General features: G+C 57.3%; 1 protein-coding gene across 1 annotated transcript; it reads left to right on the top strand.

Moving 5' to 3' along the window:
* The first annotated feature begins 956 nt into the window (after positions 1 to 956).
* Positions 957 to 20,204, top strand: DDX54 (DEAD-box helicase 54). The gene is made up of 20 exons (XM_065417692.1): positions 957 to 1,055; positions 3,558 to 3,687; positions 4,140 to 4,210; positions 4,595 to 4,783; positions 6,071 to 6,120; positions 7,339 to 7,380; positions 11,414 to 11,509; positions 12,090 to 12,211; positions 12,708 to 12,769; positions 13,673 to 13,804; positions 14,524 to 14,734; positions 15,507 to 15,641; positions 16,283 to 16,504; positions 16,811 to 16,884; positions 17,487 to 17,672; positions 18,050 to 18,192; positions 18,287 to 18,400; positions 18,757 to 18,861; positions 19,406 to 19,503; positions 19,835 to 20,204. The coding sequence occupies exons 1-20, from the start codon at positions 957 to 959 to the stop codon at positions 20,074 to 20,076; spliced, it is 2,523 nt and encodes an 840-aa protein (XP_065273764.1). The 3' UTR covers positions 20,077 to 20,204.

The following is a 20,204-nucleotide window of genomic DNA, read 5'->3' as shown; positions in this document are numbered from 1 at the left end:
GGAGAAGGTAGGTTAACACTGAGGAGTGATGAGACCTCTGCTCTAACCCCCTGAGCACATGCAGCTGGCTGGGTCCCCACTGGGCTGCCAAACAAGGTCTCAGCCACATAGGATGGGCTGGCCTTGACCTTGTAGCTACTCTGGCCCTTGCGTAGGAGCTGAATAGCCTGGATTCCAGCTCCATCCAGGGCTTCATTGCCAAGCTGACTCCGCAAAGCATCTCGGGCCAGGGTCCATGTCCAGCAATGAACCCTGCCTGAAGTCCAGGAGAGTCCGGTAAGGACCTGCAGAGAGGAGCAGCAGGGCCAGCTCCCTGGGGGTTCCTGTGACGTGGGGCAGACGAGGTGTCCAAGCTGCAGACTCAGGTGTAGACGCGAAGGAGAACCGAGCAGAGAAGATGAGAAGGACAAGAGAGAAGATCCGATACAGGAGATCCCTGGGGCGGAGACGGGAGAAGGTAGCACACGCACAGGGTATTTTTAGGGCTGGGGATTTGCCATTGTTGGGGCTCTGAGGGATCCTTCCGCAGGGAGGGGAATTGTCAAAGGCAAAAAACCCCAGTGTCTCTTGGCTGTGACCCGGGCCACCTAGGAGCTGGGCCCGCAGCCTGGAGCCCGCGGGAGAGGGTCAGACCGCCCCGCCCCCATCGCCCACCCCCGCCAGAAAGCGCCTCCCCCTCCAGCTCCGCGCGGCACCCAAAGTGCCCAGGGCCCCTCCCACTGAGCCGCGCTCCACCCCGCCCCGCCCCGCCCCGCCCCGCGAGCCCCGCCCCGCGCTCTCCGGCCGTCTCCCGCGCAGGGCTCTGCGGGCCATACCATCTCTCCAGCCGGGGGGGACGGGAAGTGCAGCCCTGTGTTCCCCGCTAGAGGTCGCGGTGGTTCAATCCGTCCCAGGGGCGGGGCCCCACGGCGTGTCGGAGTCCGTCGCGTGCTCTGCCCTCAGCCCGACCCATAGCCATGGCGCTGCGCCGCCGCCGGCCCCCTCGGGGCCGCGAGCCCGAGCCCGAGCCGGGCGAGCTCCGCCCGGGGCCTACGGAGGGGAGCCCGGAGCGGCCGGTGAGCGGGGCGGGGGGGGCGAGCGGCCCGAGCCCCGGCAGGCGGGGGGGGGTCCGGAGAGGGGCCCGGCCGGGCGCTGCCTGCACGTGGTGCCCGGCCCCGGTGCAAGGGGGGCCCGACAGGCCGAGGGCGGCGGGGGGAGGTTACGGGACACCTGCGGCTTTGCCGAGTGACCAAGTCACGGACCCAAAACGTCCGTTGGCCTCTGGGCCAGGCCCGAAGGACGGACCGCCCCGCCCCGCCCCGGAGGAATGAGATTGTAAATGCTCTGGGGCTCCCCCCGCCCCGGTACAGGGCCCAGCACGGCGGGTCCCGGTCCTGCCTGGATCTCCTGCAGCACAAATACCGAGTAATGCTCGCGGGTAGCGACGCCGAGGAGTTCCGTGTGCCAGGCAGGGAACGACTGGAGTTGGCTGGGGGTTGGTCTCCCAAGGCAGGAGTGGAAACCCCTCTCTAGGGCAGTGGTTTGCAAACTGCCGGTCACGACCCAGTACTGGGTCGCAGCATGTCAGGCACTGCGTCGCTCGGGTCAGCCGACCGGGCTGTTAAAAGTCCCGTCAGTGCTGCTGCCTGGCTAAGGCAGGCTAGTGCCTACTTGCCCTGGCACCACACTGCACCCTGGAAGCAGCCAACAGCAGGTCCGGCTCCTAGGCGGGGGGACCACGGGGCCCTGTGCGCTGCCCTGCCCCGAGCACCAGCTCCGCACTCGCATTGGCCAGAAACCAGCCAATGGGAGCTGGGGGGGCAGTGGCTGCAGCTGAGAGCCGCGTGGAGTCACTTGCACGACTCTGCCTAGGAGCCAGACCTGCTGCTGGCCACTTCCGGGGTGCGGTCCATGGTGCCAGGACAAGCAGAAAGCCTGCCTTAGCGCCACCGCTGACCGAGAGCCCCCCAAGCTAAACCTGTGCCCCAACCAGTGATGAGCTCCCAAAATCCTAAGAACCAGTTCCCTACCGGGTCCACTCGCTCCAGGTTTTCGGCGGCAGGTCCTTCAGCCAGAGCGAGTGAAGGACCCGTCGCCGAAGATCCGGTAGGGAACCGTGCGGTGAGTACAAGCCCCACGTGCCTGTCTCCCCTCCCCCCCCATCTGACCCCAACCCACGTCCTGCCCCCGACTGCCCCCCTCAGAACCGGCAAGTTTCTCCTCCCTCCCTCCGCCACTGGGGTAGCAGCAGCAGCCCTGGGCTCTGGGGGCTATCTAAAGGGCCGGGGCTCCCCTGCTTCTACCGCCCCAGTCCTTTAAATAGCTGGGAAAGCAGCGGGGCTCCAGTGGCTATTTAAAGGGCCGGGGCGGTAGAAGCAGTGGGAGCCCTGGACTTTTTAAATAGCCCCCAGAGCCCCGCAGCCACTACCCCAGGGCTCCAGCAGTGGGGCTCTGGTGGCAATTTAAAGGGCCTGGGGCTCCAGCCACTGCTGGGAGCCCCAGACCCTTTAAATTGCCCCCTGGGGAAACTGGGCCACCCCGGTACGGCACATCGGCTCTTGCCGGTATGCCAAACCGGGGCGTACCAGCTTCATCTCTGCCCGACCCCATCCACCACCACCCCGACAGACCCCCGGAACTCCCACCCTACCCAACCCCCTCATTCCCCGGCCCCTGACCGCCCCCCCAGAACCTCCGCCCCCTCCAACCGCTCCCTGCCTTATCCAACCCCTCCTCCCAGCCCCGGGCTGGGCAGTGTGTAAGGATGCCGGGTCATGCCGCGGGGCTCGCTGGAGCTCGCAGCCCCCCCTCCCTCCCTCCCTCCCCCGCTTACCTTGCCGCTCAAAGTGGCAGAAGCTGAGCTGCTCAGAGCGCTGGCGCAGGCGGCTCAGCACGCTGTGGCTCGGGGGGGGGGGGAGCCTCGGCCTCCCCAGCTGGGAGCTCAGGCGGGGGACAGGATGGTCCTGCGGGCCAGAGTTGTTTGTCCACCTGCCCGCCCCTTTAACAGCCGGTTCTACACTGGCTTCTAAATTTAACAACCGGTGGGAACCGGCTCCAGCTCACCACTGGCCCCAACCCCACGCCCCAATCTCGTGCCCCAGCCCTGAGCACCCCCCCCAACCCGGAGCCCCTTCCTGCACCCAAAACCCCTCATCCCCAGCCCCACCCCAGAGCCTGCACCCCCACCCCAGAGCCCTGACCCCTTCTCACACCCCAACCCCCTGCACCAGCCCCCCCAAACCTGGAGCTCCCTGCACCCCAAACCCAGAGCTCCCCTGCACCCCAAGCCCCTCATCCCTGGCCCCACCCCAGAGCCTGTACCCCCACCCCAGAGCCCTGACCCCCTCCCGCACCTCAACCCCCTCCCACACCCCAAACCCCTCATCTCCCATCTCCGTTGGGTCGTGGGCATCAACAGTTTTCTTCAACTGGGTCGCCAGAAAAGAAGTTTGAAAACCACCAATCTAGGGAGTTCTAAAATAAGACTGGACAGATCAGGGAAAATAGGCTGTAAGGACCACTCCTGTCCTGATTGGGCTGGATGATCTTTTGCATGTGTGCCCTTTCTCCATCGTCAGCAGGCATCCAGTAAGATCTTACCAGCCTTTCCAACGCCTGATTACTCCTCTGACATGGAGCCAGACACTAGAGAGATGGTACGAGCACAGAACAAAAAGAAGAAGAAATCTGGGGGCTTCCAGTCTATGGGTGAGTGAAATGGGTGGTCATAAATCTGAGGGCAGAAATTGAATTTTGATTAACATGGGGTGCTCAAACTTAGCTCGACTCAGGGCCACCTCAGCAGCTGGTCAAGGCCTGAGTACCAGGCAGAGGAGCACATTGCAGGTGTATTCAGAAGAAATCGCGTGTACCAGCATGCATTGAGGCTCATGCTTGGATCAAAATTGGGGTTCTTTTTCTTTGCCTTCTGGAATTTGAACCTCTAAGTCACATTTTTGAGCTTTTTATCTGCAACTATTAGAGTAAGAAACTTTTTTAATGAAAGCTGAGGTTATTCTCTAATCACATGACTCCAGAAGGTGGGATTTTAAGTAAAAAACAATAATATTGTGAGACTTGCACTAAAATAGTTGGTAACACTGCACCCTTGTTATCCAAGGGCCATTTAATATTGTGATCATATTTGTCTTTTCTCGTAGGCTTGAGTTATCCTGTATTCAAAGGGGTCATGAAGAAAGGCTACAAAGTGCCTACGCCAATCCAGCGAAGGGTAATGGACAGGCTCTCATTGCTCCAGTGTAATTTTTATGGGGTGTATGTTTGTTAAAGGTCATGGGGGGGTTCCATAGGTAATTTCTGCAGTGCTTTGTGGGGTTGAGGTGGGAGGTGAATCTCACTGTGCTGGTGAGCCTTAGCCACGTCTGGCATGTGGATTCCACAAGGCCCAGTGTTAGCAAAGTTTCCCGAACACCCCTGTAACCTACCTGTGGAACTCATTGCCACAAGATACCATTTAAGCTAAGAATTGTAGCAGGGTTCCCAAAAGATGTGGATGTTTATGTGGATTATGAGAACATCCATGGATACCCCAGTGATTGGCACAGGATAAGAATCCTCCAGCTGGATTGGAGCAGCATCTGTTCTTGTCTTGCAGACCATCCCTGTGATCCTGGATGGGAAAGACATCGTGGCCATGGCAAGGACCGGCAGTGGGAAGACGGCTTGTTTCCTCATCCCCATGTTTGAGAAGCTGAAGGCGCACAGTGCCCAGACGGGAGCACGAGCCCTCATCCTCTCGCCAACCCGCGAGCTTGCCTTGCAGACTATGAAATTCACAAAGGAGGTAGGGAGTCGAGGAAGCAGCATCAGCTGATCAAGGAGACACTGGGACTGGAGTAGCTGGGAGCTCTCTCACAGATGTGACTTGAGAGCATGGTACATGGAGCTTGTGTTGATATGGAGAGGCAATATAGTGCAGTAATTGCTAAGGGACAGTTTCTTGCATGACATAACTAACCTGTGGAACTCATTGCCACAAGGTATCTTTAAAGCTAAGAATTGTAGCAGGGTTCCAAAAAGATGTGGATGTTTATGTGGATTATGAGAACGTCCGTGGATACCACAGTGATGGGCACAGAATTCTTGTCCTTCTTGAATAAGAATCTGAATAGAATAGAACTAGACATGGTAAAAAAATGAGGGTGAGATCATCAGGCTTCAGGACATAAGCCAACTGGCTGAGGTTAGGCAGATGATGTGCTTGTAGGCAGGTTATTCCATACTTGTCCACTAGAAGGTTCTTCACACCTACCTTTGAAATATTTGGTCCTGGCAAGAGACTAGACTGGGGTGGGCAAACTTTTTGGCCCAAGGGCCACATCTGGTTTGGAAAATTGTATGCAGGGCCATGAATGTAGGGCTGGGGCAGGGGGTTGGAGTGTGGGAGAGGGTGCAGTGTGCAGGAAGGGGCTCAGGGCAAGGGGTTGGGATGCAGGAGGGGTGCAGAGGCCGCAGGGACGTGGTGCCAGCCGCTTCCGGGAGCAGCGTGGGGCCAGGGCAGGCAGGGAGCCTGCCTTAGCTCTGCTGCACCATGGGGCTGGCAATCCCACGGGCTGGATTGAAAGCCCTGAGAGGCCGGATCCGGCCCACGGGCCATAGTTTGCACTCCCCTGGACTAGACAAAGAGCAGATGGATCTTGGGTGTGATCCAGTCTGGCTGCACTCCTGTGGTTTAGCTCACAAGGACAGAGCTTCAAACAGAGCTGTGGTCTGTGCATGGGTACTTTCCGTAACGCTGCAGGTTGAACAAGTAGCAGCAGCTGCTGCACTCTGTCTTTTGAGCGCTGATGGCTGGGTTGCTATGTGGGCCTCCTGCTGCCCCTATGGAGAGCCCCCGACATCACTGGTATTGCGGGGTTAAAAACGGAGGCAGGTTGTACAAAGGGAGAAGCAGCCGGATCCAAAGTCTTAGCAGCTTCAATGTGTTCATCCCTCCTGAGACAGCCAGGCCTCTTGCGCTGGGGTAGCCCTGGCAGTTGAGGTGAAGGGTCCCATGGTTGGGAATGAGGGGAGTGGGGAGCTGGAGGCAAGATTAGGATTGACAGTAGATGCGGTGTGTTTTGTCCTGCAGCTGGGCAAGTTCACAGGCCTGAAGACTGCGTTGATTCTGGGAGGAGAGAGGTAAGCCAGTTGCAGTCTGCCCCTAAAGTGCCGGCGGCTGCAGCAGATTGCAAACCCTTGTGAACGTTTTGTCAAATGTATTTTTCCCTAGAATGAGTCAATGACAGTAGAAACTTGTGAAATATTGGCTAGCTTAATGCCCAGATGAAATATTGACCTGGCTCAGTGACACTGCAGTGGGTGGAAACATCACACCTGGGTCTAGAGCCAGATTGCCAGGACTGAGTCTGGGCCCTTCAGGGGGTTCCGTAAATTTTAAATGAATTTTTATAAAAGTATATTGGCTCCTTTCAGCATCGGGACCTAGTCCCAGCTTTTGGCCCAGCTACTTGTATTTATGCTCCCCCGGCGGGCTGGTGCGCGGCGGGTGGTTACCGAGACGGGGGTGGGTTGGTGGGCGGTTACTGAGACGTGCGCGGCAGGCGGTTACTGAGACGTGCGCACATGGCGGGTTGGTGCGCGGCGGGCGGTTACCGAGACGGGGGTGGGTTGGTGGGCGGTTACTGAGACATGCGCACATGGCAGGTTGGTGCGCGGCGGGCGGTTACTGAGCCGTGCGCACATGGCGGGTTGGTGCGCGGCGGGCGGTTACCGAGACGGGGGTGGGTTGGTGGGCGGTTACTGAGACGTGCGCGGCGGGCGGTTACCGAGACGGGGGTGGGTTGGTGGGCGGTTACTGATCCGTGCGCACATGGCGGGTTGGTGCGCGGCGGGCGGTTACCGAGACGGGGGTGGGTTGGTGGGCGGTTACTGAGACGTGCGCGGCGGGCGGTTACCGAGACGGGGGTGGGTTGGTGGGCGGTTACTGAGACGTGCGCGGCGGGCGGTTACCGAGACGGGGGTGGGTTGGTGGGCGGTTACTGAGACGTGCGCACATGGCAGGTTGGTGCGCGGCGGGCGGTTACCGAGACGGGGGCGCGGCTGCTGTGCATTGGGCTCAGGAAGGGTTTCAGAAGCATGGCGCAGATGAAGGCCCCCATTGGGCAGCTTGCTGCTCTCTGGCCAACCTGTTCCTTTAGAACGATCCCTGGGAAGCTGGGCTCAAGGATCAGGCTCCGTCTCAGCCTCTTTTGCAGAAACCAGGTTGAGGGCATGAGGTGCTTGGCAAAGTGCATGTGGCTCAGTGACTTACCTTGGAGCTTGTTGTCACAAGGGCTGTGTTATGGCTCCCCCTGCTGATCATTATTACCAGCACCTCCGATTCTCTTTCTCCCCTAGGATGGAAGACCAATTTGCAGCTCTGCATGAGAACCCTGATATGTGAGTCTTAATGCTGAGGGGCAGCGACTGTGTTCTCCAGATGTGGGCAGGGGGGGAAGGGTCACAACAGGGGATGGGGCTCATGGGTGGGTTTTTTCTTCTTTCTTTGGAGCATTGAGACCCAAGACACATCCCACACAATCCATCCTCTAGGACTGCCCTGCTGCCTTTTTCTCTTCTGTAACTGACCTGGAGTATCTGTGATTGGGAGAGTTGGGTTAAGCTGTCATGACTTTCCTTTCCCACCCCCCAGGCAGCATAGTCTCACCTGTATTATTTCATAGACTCATAGTCTTTAAGGTCAGAAGGGACCATTATGATCGTCCAGTCTGACCTGCACAACGCAGGCCACAGAGTCTCACCCACCCACTCCTGTAACAAACCCCTAACCTATGTCTGAGCTATTGAAGTCCTTAAATCATGGTTTAAAGACTTCAAGGTGCAGAGAATCCTCCAACAAGTGACTAGTGCCCCACGCTGCAGAGGAAGGCGAAAAACCCCCAGGGCCTCTGCCAATCTGCCCTGGAGGAAAATTCCTTCCCGACCCCAAATATGGTGATCAGCTAAACCCTGAGCATGTGGGTAAGACTCACCAGCCAGACACCCAGGAAAGAATTCTCTGTAGTAACTCAGATCCCACCCCATCTAACATCCCATCACAGGCCATTGGGCATATTTGCCGCTAATAGTCAAAGATCAATTAATTGCCCAAATTAGGCTATCCCATCATACCATCCCCTCCATAAACTTATCAAGCTTAGTCTTGAAGCCAGATATGTCTTTTGCCCCCACTACTCCCCTTGGAAGGCTGTTCCAGAACTTCACTCCTCTGATGGTTAGAAACCTTCGTCTAATTTCAAGTCTAAACTTCCTGATGGGCAGTTTATATCCATTTGTTCTTGTGTCCACATTGGTACTGAGCTTAAATAATTCCTCTCCCTCCCTGGTATTTATCCTTCTGATATATTTGTAGAGAGCAATCATATCTCCCCTCAGCCTTCTTTTGGTTAGGCTAAACAAGCTGAGCTCTTTGAGTCTGCTTTCATAAGACAGGTTTTCCATTCCTCTGATCATCCTAGTAGCCCTTCTCTGTACCTGTTCCAGTTTGAATTCATCCTTCTTAAACATGGGAGACCAGAACTGCACACAGTATTCCAGATGAGGTCTCACCAGTGCCTTGTATAACGGTACTAACACCTCCTTATCTCTACTGGAAATACCTCGCCTGATGCATCCCAAGACCGCATTAGCTTTTTTCTCGGCCATATCACATTGGCAGCTCATAGTCATCCTGTGATCAACCAATACTCCAAGGTCCTTCTCCTCCTCTGTTACTTCCAACTGATGCGTCCCCAGCGTATAACAAAAATTCTTGTTATTAATCCCTAAATGCATGACCTTGCACTTTTCACTATTACATTTCATCCTGTCAAGTATCAGAGGGGTAGCCGTGTTAGTCTGAATCTGTAAAAAGCAACAGAGGGTCCTGTGGCACCTTTAAGACTAACAGAAGTATTGGGAGCATAAGCTTTCGTGGGTAAGAACCTCACTTCTTCAGATGTAAGTCATCTGAAGAAGTGAGGTTCTTACCCACGAAAGCTTATGCTCCCAATACTTCTGTTAGTCTTAAAGGTGCCACAGGACCCTCTGTTGCTTTTTACATTTCATCCTATTACTATTACTCCAGTTTACAAGGTCATCCAGATCTTCCTGTATGATATCCCGGTCCTTCTCTGTATTGGCAATACCTCCCAGCTTTGTGTCATCCGCAAACTTTATTAGCACACTCCCACTTTTTGTGCCAAGGTCAGTAATAAAAAGCTTAAATAATATTAGTCCCGAAACTGATCTCTGAGGAACTCTACTAGTAACCTCCTTCCAGCCTGACAGTTCACCTTTCAGTATGACCCGTTGTAGTCTCCCCTTTAACCAGTTCCTTATCCACCTTTAAATTTTCATATTGATCCCCATCTTTTCCAATTTAGCTAATAATTCCCCATGTGGAACCGTATCAAATGCCTTACTGAAATCGAGGTAAATTAGATCCACTGCGTTTCCTTTGTCTAAAAAATCTGTTACCTTCTCAAAGAAGGAGATCAGGTTGGTTTGCACAATCTACCTTTTGAAAAACCATGTTGTATTTTGTCCCAATTACCATTGACCTCAATGTCCTTAACTACTTTCTCCTTCAAAAAATTTTGTAAGACCTTGCATACAACAGATGTCAAACTAACAGGCCTGTAGTTATCCAGATCACTTTTTTTTTCCTTTCTTAAAAATAGGAACTATGTTAGCAATTCTCCAGTCATATGGTACCACCCCCGAGTTTACAGATTCATTAAAAATTCTTGCTAATGGGCTTGCAATTTCATGTGCCAGTTCCTTTAATATTCTTGGATGAAGATTATCTGGGCCCCCCGATTTAGTCCCATTACCTTGGATGTAGTAATATCTGCCTCCATATCCTCATTCCCATTTGTCATCCTACCATTATCCCTAAGCTCCTCATTAAAGACTGAGGCAAAGTATTTGTTTAGATATTGGGCCATGCCTAGATTATCCTTAACCTCCACTCCATCCTCAGTGTTTAGCGGTCCCACTTCTTTCTTCTTTGTTTTCTTCTTATTTATATGGCTATAGAACCTTTTACTATTGGTTTTAATTCCCTTTGAAAGGTCCAACTCTACAAGGCTTTTGGCCATTCTCACTTTATCCCTACATTTTCTGACCTCAATAAGGTAGCTTTCCTTGCTGATCCCTCCCATCTTCCACTCCTTGTAGGCTGTCTGCTTTTTCTTAATCACCTCTCTGAGATGCTTGGTCTACAACTCCTGCCTATGAATTTTTTCCTCTTTCTTGGGATGCAGGCTTCTGATAGTTTCTGCAACTTTGACTTGAAGTAATTCCAGGCCTCTTCCGCCTTTAGATCCACAAGTTCTTCAGTCCAGTCCAATCCACTCCCCTGACTAATTTCCTTAATTTTTTTAAGTTAGCCATTTTGAAATCAAAAACCCTAGTCCCAGATCTATTTTTGTTTATCCTTCCATTAGTTTGAACTGAATTAGCTCATGGTCGCTCGAACCAAGGTTGTCCCTTACAACCATTTCTTCTATGAGGTCCTCACTACTCCCCAAAACCAAATCTAAAATGGAATCCCCTCTTGTTGGTTCAGCAACTACACCTCTAACCTGATATAACACTGTCCTCGGGAGCCAAAAAATCTTACCATGTTATAGGTGAAACCGCATTATATCGAACTTGCTTTGGTCCGTCAGAGTGTGCAGCCCCACCCGCCCGGAGCACTGCTTTACCGTGTTATATTCGAATTCGTGTTGTATCGGGTCGCGTTGTATTGGGGTAGAGGTATTTGATGAAGGAATCCATCAGCTATCACATCCAGGAAAATCTGAGCCCTATTATTATTACTAGCACTTGTTCTCCAGTCTATATTTGTATTGTGGTAACACTCAGGAGCTCTCGTCAAAGAGCAGAGCCCTATCCACTGGGCACTGCACACACGCAGAACAGGCTCGCAGGTGCTGCACACAGTGGGTCTGATTCTGCACTCGCGATGTAAATGGGAAGTGACGCCACTGAAGCTGATAGAGTCACAACCTGTAAATCCTGTGTGCTGAGCAGAGTCAGACCCAGAGCCTCTGGGTGTTTCAGTGAGCATCAAGAATAGCATCCAATGGGGGCTGCCTGCTACTCCACACCTCTTAAGAGCATCTTCCTATGTGTATTTCTGGGGGGAGAGCAGAGACTGGAGATGGGTCTTCCTGGAGTGGACCTGTCATCTGAATGTCCTTCTTGGCCTGGCAGATTTGGGCTGGAGAGGCAAGTGGGATGGGAGGGGGTTGGTTGGGAAGAGCTGCCTTGTCCTATTTTTCACCAGAGTGGAGAGCTGCAGCTTCCCCAGCTCCATCTCTCTCCACCAGGACAGGTGGGTGCCTGGGTGTGGGTAGCACCTTGGCCCTGGCATGGAGTTGTGGGCAGCTGGGTGCCTGCTGCCCATTGGTGTCTGTCATTCCAGAATCATTGGCACCCCGGGGCGCCTGATGCACGTGGCTGTGGAAATGAACCTGAAGCTGCACAGTGTGGAGTATGTGGTGTTTGACGAAGCTGACAGGTCAGTTCATGACATTGCCGTAGCTGAGATTTCACCTTGGGGCATTTGTCAGCCCCTCTGTTCCCAGGGGCTCCCAGTAGGACCCTCTGTCAGCCAAGTGTGACAGCTGCACCACCAGGGAGGAGATGGGGCTTGGTGCCGTGGCTGCATCCCGTGGACACAGAGGTGTGAGTGTGGATTCCCAGTGCCACAGATGGGGAGAGCACTCAGCTACGACAGGCTCTGAGCGCCTGATGAGTGAGATGTGAGGCCAGTGGGGGAAAACAGACCAGGTCAAGGATCTTGGAAAAGCAACCAATTGGTGCAATGATGCCCTTTCTTATCGGCTGATGCTGGGCTAGATCTTCTACTTGCAGGGCCAGCACAGGAGCTGGCATGTGGGATTCTAGGGCTCCTGGGTGTTGGATTTAAGGGCTCGTCCTGGGAGGAAGCAGCTTGTCCCTGTGCATGGGGATATGCAGTCCCCATGCGAACACTGCTTTCCTGGGTGCTGCGTGGGATGGTAGGGCCCCAGCTGTGGGGGTGGGGTGGCTTGCTAGGTTGTGTGGCTGCTGACTTTGGTGGTGTTGGCCCCCCTCAGGCTCTTTGAGATGGGGTTTGCGGAGCAGCTGCAGGAGATCATCGCCCGGCTCCCCGAGAGCCGCCAGACCCTGCTTTTCTCTGCCACGCTCCCCAAACTGCTCGTGGAGTTTGCTCGGGCCGGTAAGGAACATCACCCACCCAGCCCCACGCGAGAGAGATGGGGGGCTAGATGGACAGGGGGTAACAGGCTGAATGGCAGGTGAGCTGAGTAGTTTTAGCTGTGCTGACCTGTCCTTTTGGGGGAAGGGAAGGGTTACCCACCTGCTGTTGCCCCGTTCGCCCCAGGCCAGGTGCATCCACGCTGCCTGTGTCCCACCTACTCCTTTCCTCTTCAGTTCAGGGGACCTTGCCCTGTCTCTTGCAAAATGCATTTTAGTGCTTGTGAGAGCAGGCAGCTAATTAAAGCTGGGGCATGGCATGCGGGCAGGGCTCCAGCTCCTCCGCCTTGGCTCCACTGGCACATCCCCCCTGCTGCCCAGTCCAGTATGCCTTTCAGAAGCTGTGATTGCCCCACTGTACGTGTCTACCCGTGAGTCTGCTACCTTGGCCTGTTCTTATCCAGTGTGAATTCAGGCGCCCCTTGCCCTGGGCTCATGTTCTCCTGCCTCATTCACAGGTCTCACTGAGCCAGTCTTGATCCGGTTGGACGTGGAGACCAAGCTCAGTGAGCAGCTCAAGGTGAGATGCGCTTGGGGGTCTTCAAGGCTATTGAGTTTGGGAGGGCTGGGGTAGAGGATATTGGGGCCGTCTCTTGGTTCTGGGCCTGTACAGCACCTAGCAACATGGGTTCCTGGTCCATGTCTGGGCCCTAGGCTGTAGTGCAATACAAATAACAACTCCCCGTTTGTCTGAGCTCATCCCAGCAGAGCTCTCAAGCTCCAAAGAGCACTGCTGTCGGCTGGCACTGGGGAAGGAGGTGGAGGACCAGCAGTATGAGTTGTATGGCCCTTCCTCCTCAGCCCCTGCTGGGAGGGCCCTGTGTGTATATGCGCCTGCCCTTCTCTGGACTGCTGCATTTCACAGCTGCAGGCAGTGTGCAGCGCCCCCTCCTGGGGCTAGTAACTGACGCGAGGGTGGATGAGGTGCTACCGTGAGCCTGATCCCATCAGGAGCCTCAGTTAAGTGTGATCCTGACAGCATTAGCTGGTGTTGGCACCTGTAGGCAGACTCGGGTAGAACTTGAGCCCAGGTGAGGCAGACGGACTTTCAGGGTGGTTCCCCCAAGCCTCCAGGGAACCAGTTTAGATTGGAGGGCAGGGGAAACCTTCCATCCCTTCCCATTAGCCCCAAGAGGTGCTTTCCAGACAGGGCCAAAGAGCTGCCCAGCCAGAGATGCCAGACAAACCGAGGGTGCTGGGCTGCAGCACAGGGCTGTGTTATTTCACTGGTAGCCTCTAGAAGCCTCGGTGGTGGATCAGGACACCGTGGTGCTGGGCGCTTTACAGCACCTGCCTCAGTCAGATTGAAGAGAAAGCACAGCCTGCGTTGTTAGCCCCAGCGTCTCTGGCTTGTGAAGCTTCCAGGGGGGTCATTGAGGGGGCAGAGAGGGACTTCCCACCTCACCCCTCTCTCCGCTGGCAGCTGGCCTTCTTCCATGTGCGCGCAGATGACAAGCCGGCCGTGCTGCTGCACCTGCTGAGGAGCGTGGTGAGGCCTCAGGATCAGACAGTCGTCTTCGTGGCCACCAAACACCATGCGGAGTACCTCAAGGAGGCAAGTCGGGGAGCCAACACGCCATGGGCCCGGCCCTACCAGTGTTGTGCAGGCTGCTGGGCAGGGGGTGGGGATACATGCAGTGCTGAGACCAAGGCAGAAGGGGCATCTCTCACTAAACCCTGGCAGAGAAGGGGGAGCTACTGGGGGTGCTGCTTCCCCAAGGCAGGGAGGAGGGGAAAGGAGCACTCTGCTTCTGTGGCTGCTACAGGCCTCTGGCTGAACTGGTGCCTGAGCAGCATACAGCAAGGTTGGTGTGCTGGGGGGCCCCTCCTGCCATGCACCAGGTGGCAGGGGAGAGCTGGGGGCTCATCACCTGGGTCTAGTTCTCTGTGTGTGTGGTCGGAGTCGAGCCAAAGTTTCCTTCCCAAGACAGGCCCCTGCCTGAGCTTCCACTGATTGACTCCTGTGTCCAGGAGATGCCAGGGAGTGTCGGAGGCTGGTGTTGGGCTGCCAGAAGGAGGGGCATTGCCGATGGACATTACAGTTCTCCAGGAGGGTGGCGTGGAGAGGTCTAGCATGCTGCTGCTTGGCCAGCCTAGTACATGGAGGAGGCAGGGATGCCGAGGGGAGGGAGGGGCAGCCTATCCTGAAGCTGCCAGATGGAATCGCTCCTTCCTTGGCTCTGACTTACGTTGAGGTCCCCTGGTCTCTGGGGTTGTTCTCCCCTGCTGGGGGCCCGGGCGCTGACCTCTGCTCCACCCTCCTCCTCCCTCCAGTTGCTGACAGCGCAGGGCGTGAACTGCACCCATATCTACAGCTCCCTGGACCAGGCAGCCCGGAAAATCAACATCGCCAAGTTCGTGCACGGCCAGTGCGCAGTGCTGATTGTTACCGACGTGGCTGCCCGCGGCATTGATATCCCCATGCTGGACAATGTCATCAACTACAGCTTCCCTGCCAAGCCCAAGCTGTTCCTGCACCGTGTCGGTGGGTCTCTGGGGCTGGCTGGGCCGCGGGAGGGAGCTGGGCTCTAGGGCACAGCCACCTCTCCTGCTTCAACTGATCTGCTCCCTCCCGCCCTGGTCACAGCTCCGCCAGGCTGGTAAATGCCATGGAAGAGGGAAGCCTCTCCGCCCCCAAAAATCCTCCCCACTGCCCCCGCTGGGCAGCCACGTGCCATTGCCGGGAGCCATTGCTGCAGGGCGTGGTGTTAACACCTGTCCCAGCCTGGACTCCCTGCTGCTGAATGCTGTCTGGGCTGGAGCCCTCGTCCCGGGGCTGGGCCCTGCCCAGGACACTGGGGGAACGCAGCATTTCAGGGAGGGGCACAGGAAGGTCTCAAATCTCAATCTGCGGGGCAAGGCCCAGGTAGCCAGCTAGGCCAGGCCCAGTGGGAGGGGGTGTGCAGTTTGGGGGCTATTCCCATTAGTGGCACGGGCACCATTTGCCGGATCCCTTGAGAGCAGCGGAGTACATGCTGAGATTCACCATCTGCAGTGGGCACGAGAGGGCGAGAACACCGTGCCGTCGTCCAGCCCTCCCCCGGATGAACAGCGTGATCCCTGCTGAGCGTGGGGGCCAAGCTTGGCTTCTTGGCCTCAGTCCCCTTAGCAGCTTCCCTGCCCCCAACCAGAGTAGGCACATTAGCCAAACCCTGAGTCGGTGGCTGTGGTTCCTAAGAGTGGCTCCACACTGGCTGAGCCAGGGCCAGCAGCCCTGGAGTTAACACAGAGCTATTCTGCCTTGCTTTCCCTCCCAGGCCGTGTGGCCCGCGCTGGCCGCAGTGGCACCGCCTACTCCCTGGTGGCATCGGATGAGACCCCATATGTCTTTGACTTGCACCTGTTCCTGGGGCGCCCGCTCACCCTCGCCAGCCCCCACGAGAAACCCTCAGGTAAGGTCCATCTGGGCACTGGCCCCTCGTCCCCAGTGGGGGGGGGGGGAGCTCTCCCTTGGCATTCCTGCTGGGGCCGGGCTTGCCTGGGGAGAGCCACGCCATGGCTATGGTGATGATACGGCCAACCTCGCAGGAGGGCTGGGTCTCACTCCCCAGGCTGGGGTGAGGAAGCACCTTGTCTCTTACAGGCCTAGATGTCTGTGCTGGCTAACAAAGGGGTGATGGGGAGCTCTGGCAGCGACACCGAGCTCCCCTGCATGGCAGGATGTGCTGATGGGAGGGTGACTCTTGCTGCCAGAGGCCCTGTCTGCAGATACTCCACCCTGGCACAGGAGTGGGAAATCTGGGACTTGGAGACCATAGGCAGGAGATGCTGTGGGTGGAGGCAGGGTGTGGAGAAGAGATCAGCTGTGTATGTCTTTAAAGGTTCCAATTGCTCCACCCCTCTTAGCCTGTGCCTTGTCCCAGTGGGGCCCAGCCCCCCCATTGCAGAGTGCTGCTGCAAAGGCCACTCTCCAGGTCCCTGAACTGGGTGCAATCTCCGTTCTCCCCATCCCAAGTGGACACATGGGATGGGCTGACGCATGGGACCCCTGGGGAGAAGCTGCAGGTCCCGAACCCCTTCTGTCCTGTTGCAGACGGGGATGGGGTGTTTGGCAGAGTCCCCCAGAGCGTCATCGACGACGAGGAGTGTCTGCTGTTCACTGACCATGAGAGCTCGCTGGATCTGCAGAGCCTGCGCAAGGTGTCAGAGAATGCGCACAAGCAGTACCTGAAGTCCCGTCCTGGCCCCTCGCCCGAGTCTGTCAAGAGGGTGAAGGAGCTGGACTTCTCCCTGCTGGGCATCCACCCGCTCTTCAGTGAGTGCCTGTCTCTGTCTGCGCCCTCCTGGCACGGCGGGAGCTGCAGCGGGGCCCATTGGGTGAGGCTAGGGCAGGAGCTGCTCCTGCACTGCTCCCTACCACACTTCCTGCTGGAGCAGTGGGGCGCTCCCCATAGCCAGTGCTCGTCCAGCATTGCCTACAGCACCCCCTGCTGGGGGAGACTGGGCCTGGAACAGCTGAGAGAACGCTGGCGTTTCCTGCTGGGACTGGGAGCTTGGATATGTATTAGGCACTCACTGTTCTGTGTGTCCCTTCCTCTCTCTCTGGGCTCCTGGCTCGAAGGTTCTTGCTTTGGGGAGGATGAGCTGGAGAGACTGAAGTTCGTGGACAACATTAAAACCTACAGATCCAAAGCAGTGAGTACAAGCCGTGATCTGACACCAGGCCCCGTGCCTATTCTGTGGGGAAGGGAGCTCACGCCAAAGGTACCAGCGGCATTGCCTCGTGTCAAAGCGAGGGGGCTGGCCTTTGCTAGCCCCTGACTTGGGCGTGGTGCCAGGGGCAGCGACCCAGCCAGAGTGCCACTGAACTGAATCTTGTCCATCCACCTTGGCAGCCCAGAGAATGAGGCTCACCCCTGGGGGGGAGGGGTAGCATTAACCCTCGCAGCACCTCTGTGGTGCAAGGGAGTGTGCTTTAGGGATCGCTGCCCCTCCACTGAGATGCAGCTGCCCAGGAGTTTAAGGTGGGAACCAAGGAAGCTGGGACTCAGCTGCAAGTACTGCTCCTCAGGCTCTGGGAAGGTGCTTCCTACCTGCACCAGGGTTGCTGGGATGCTGCTGGGCCTGCTCCCTCGCTGTGTTACAGGTGCTGAATGAACAGTTCCACCAGCCCCTGGGACCAGAGACCGCCAGGTTGAGCTGCGAGCCCAGCAGACAGCTCCGCTCGCCCCCAGGGAGAGCGAGGGGAGGGGTCTCCCGGGGTACGCGTCACTCACGGGTTCCATCTCTCCGACCAGACCATCTTTGAGATCAACGCCACCAACAAGACCCTGGCCAGCGATGTGATGCGAGCCAAGCGGAGCCGCGACCGCAGCCTCATCGACAAGTACCAGAGGGGGCAGCAGGAGAGACGGGCTGGGGCTGCGCTGGGGGGCCAGGACCCAGCAGTCCCTGCCCCTGAGGAGGAGGAAGCAAACCTCCAGGTATGGACTTGGAAGGTGCCAGCTTCTCAACCACATCAACCACAGGGCCTGCCTGGGGACTCTGGGAAGCATCCTGCCTGGCTGGCCCCGAGCCCTGCACTGTGTAGTGTCAGCCCATGGCTGGGGGCATCAAAGGGCTGGCTAATGTCATGGTCCCGGTAACACTTGCCGGTCTGTGTGTTGAGATGGGGGCTGGTGTGACTGTGCCGGGGGCAGGGAACAGTTTGCACAATTGGTAGCATTGCACAGCGGCAGGGGTTGGGTGGGCATCTGTATCCAAGGCACCAGCTGGGTAAGCTGGCTTAGCGGGTCCTGCCTGGAGAGTAGGGTGGGGGGTTGGCTGTGCACCTGGCCCTCCTGTCTGATCTGTGTCCCAGGAAGTGTTCTCCACCGTGGTGGGCAGGAAGCGGAAGCGGCACCAGGTGGGAGAGGGCGTCAGGAAGAAGCAGCGGCATGAGGTGCAGCGAGACGAGGAGTTCTACATTCCCTACCGGCCCAAGGACTTGGAGAGCGAGCGGGGGTGAGTCACTTTGACCAACGCCCCCAGCGGCGGGATCCCCTGCTTCTCCCAGCTCCCCGAACTCCTCTGACCTCTGCCTTTCCCCCGTGTCCAGACTGAGCATTGGCGGGGAGGGCAGCGCCTTTGAGCAGCAGGCTTCTGGCGCCGTGCTCGACCTCCTGGGGGATGAGACCCACAACATGAGCAAGACCAAGCAGCTGCTCAAGTGGTAAGTGCCTGACCTGTAGGGGGCAGCAGCAGTCCAGCGAGAGAAGGCTCCTGCTGCGGGGAGGGCCATGGGGACAGCTGCCCCTCACACAGAGCACTCCCCAGCAGGCAGCACCAAATGGTGGATTTTGCCTGATCACCCTGTCCTTGCTCTGTTGAGGGCTGGGGGTGTGAGTGCCACGGTGCCAGCTGAGGGTGGGATTCTCTCCACCAACCAGTTGGGCTGGGGCTTGATTGCTTGTGCCCCTGGGGCTTGGGGGGAGAGCGCTCAGTCTTCCAGGTGGGGCTGATGGATGAGCCCCCATTTCTCTCTCCCCCGCAACACCCTTCCACCCCGCTGCCCTGCCTCCACTCCAGGGACCGCAAGAAGAAGCGGTTCGTGGGGAAAACTGGCCAAGAGGACAAGAAGAAAATCTGCACAGAGAGTGGCAGGTACATCAGCGGCTCCTACAAGAACAACCTGTATCCTTCCAGACTGGGGCTGGGCTGGGGGCACTCCTGACAGGCCGGGGCGGAGGCAGGGCAGGGAGTGACGTGTATCCAGCCATGCCCGAGGGGCTCTTGCTCTCTGTCCTCCCAGGACTTCCTGACTGCAGGGCAGCATGGTGACTGCAGAGGGTGCGTGTCTGAATGGCAGGGAGCAGCTGTTTCCAGCAGCAAGGGGCTGGGCACTTCTGTGGCTGCTGCAGAGGGGCAGAGGCAATAGCAGGATGGCGTGGCTGCCTGCTGGCCACTGCCGAGCTTTGCAGCTGGGGATCTTATGAACTGGGGAGCTAGGAGCCTGGGCTTCCTTCCAGGAAAGTCTTCTGCCGAGGGAGAAACAGAGCAGTAGCAGGCACAGGGGAGAACGCTGCAACTGCCAGCCCCAGCCTGCAGGGCCCTCTTCCTTCCCGATGCCTTGGGGCCCCGAGCTTGAAGAGGGGAAGCGCAGGGATTGGGATTAAGGTGAGGGGAGAAGTCGCGGAGGGCTTGCCCCCCAGCCCTTTCCTTAACCCGCTGCCCCCAGCTATGAGAAGTGGAAGAAGAAATACAAAGTTGAGGAGTGGGACTCTGAGGAGGAGGCGGGGAGTGAGCCAAGAGGCGGGGCACATTGCAAGGGCAGAGGTGAGTGCCTGGGGGTGACGGCCCTGCCCTGTGCAGACATTGGTGCCTGGGGGATCCAGGCAGGCTGAGACCCAACAGGTGGCTGATGTGCAGGACAGCGTCCACATCACTGCTGGCTAGAGAACTGCTACCACCCCAGAGCCCAGCTGGCTGTGCGGGGCTCCGCTCTGTGTGCCAGCCCCTGTTCCCCGCTAGAGTCCATTCCTCTTGGCATGGCTCTCTAGCTCAGTCCCTGACCCAGCGTCCTGGCCCCAGGGCTTAGGTGCCTGTCGGGAGCTGAGCAGGGGGAGCACTCCTGGGGAGGGTTTTGAGTAACTCATTCCCCCGGCAGGAGGCAAGCGGCTGGCGCCCTCCCCCGGGAAGCACGGCTCCCAGCAGGGCAAGGTGCACTCAGAGCTGAAGAGCAAGCAGCAGATCCTGAAGCAGAGGAAGAGGGTGGCCAAGCAGAACTTTCTGCAGAAGGGCGGCCTGAAGCGGATGAAAGGCAAGAAGCGGCAGCGGGTGCAGGAGCTGCGCCGGACGGCGTTCGGCCGTGGTGCTGCCAAGAAGGGTAAAATGAGGAAAAGGATGTAAAGAATGGAGCGTGGGAGGGCAGCAGGCGAAGGGCTGATTCCGAGCCATCTCCCCTTTCTGGGGGGTGAGCTGCCCCGTGCACACTCCGCCCTGGGCAGGCACCATTAAATGACATTGGTTGGTTTTCA

This window comes from Emys orbicularis, chromosome 16 (assembly GCF_028017835.1).
Source record: "Emys orbicularis isolate rEmyOrb1 chromosome 16, rEmyOrb1.hap1, whole genome shotgun sequence".
Lineage (NCBI taxonomy): Eukaryota > Metazoa > Chordata > Testudines > Emydidae > Emys > Emys orbicularis.
This window is presented reverse-complemented; position numbering and strand designations above follow the sequence as displayed.

Coding starts and splice junctions, on each gene's coding strand:
- DDX54 (XM_065417692.1), top strand. CDS start 957: ATGGCGCTGCGCCGCCGCCGGCCCCCTCGGGGCCGCGAGCCCGAGCCC. Junction 4,211..4,594: donor CTACGCCAATCCAGCGAAGG/GTAATGGACAGG, acceptor CTTGTCTTGCAG/ACCATCCCTGTGATCCTGGA. Junction 12,770..13,672: donor AGCTCAGTGAGCAGCTCAAG/GTGAGATGCGCT, acceptor CTCCGCTGGCAG/CTGGCCTTCTTCCATGTGCG.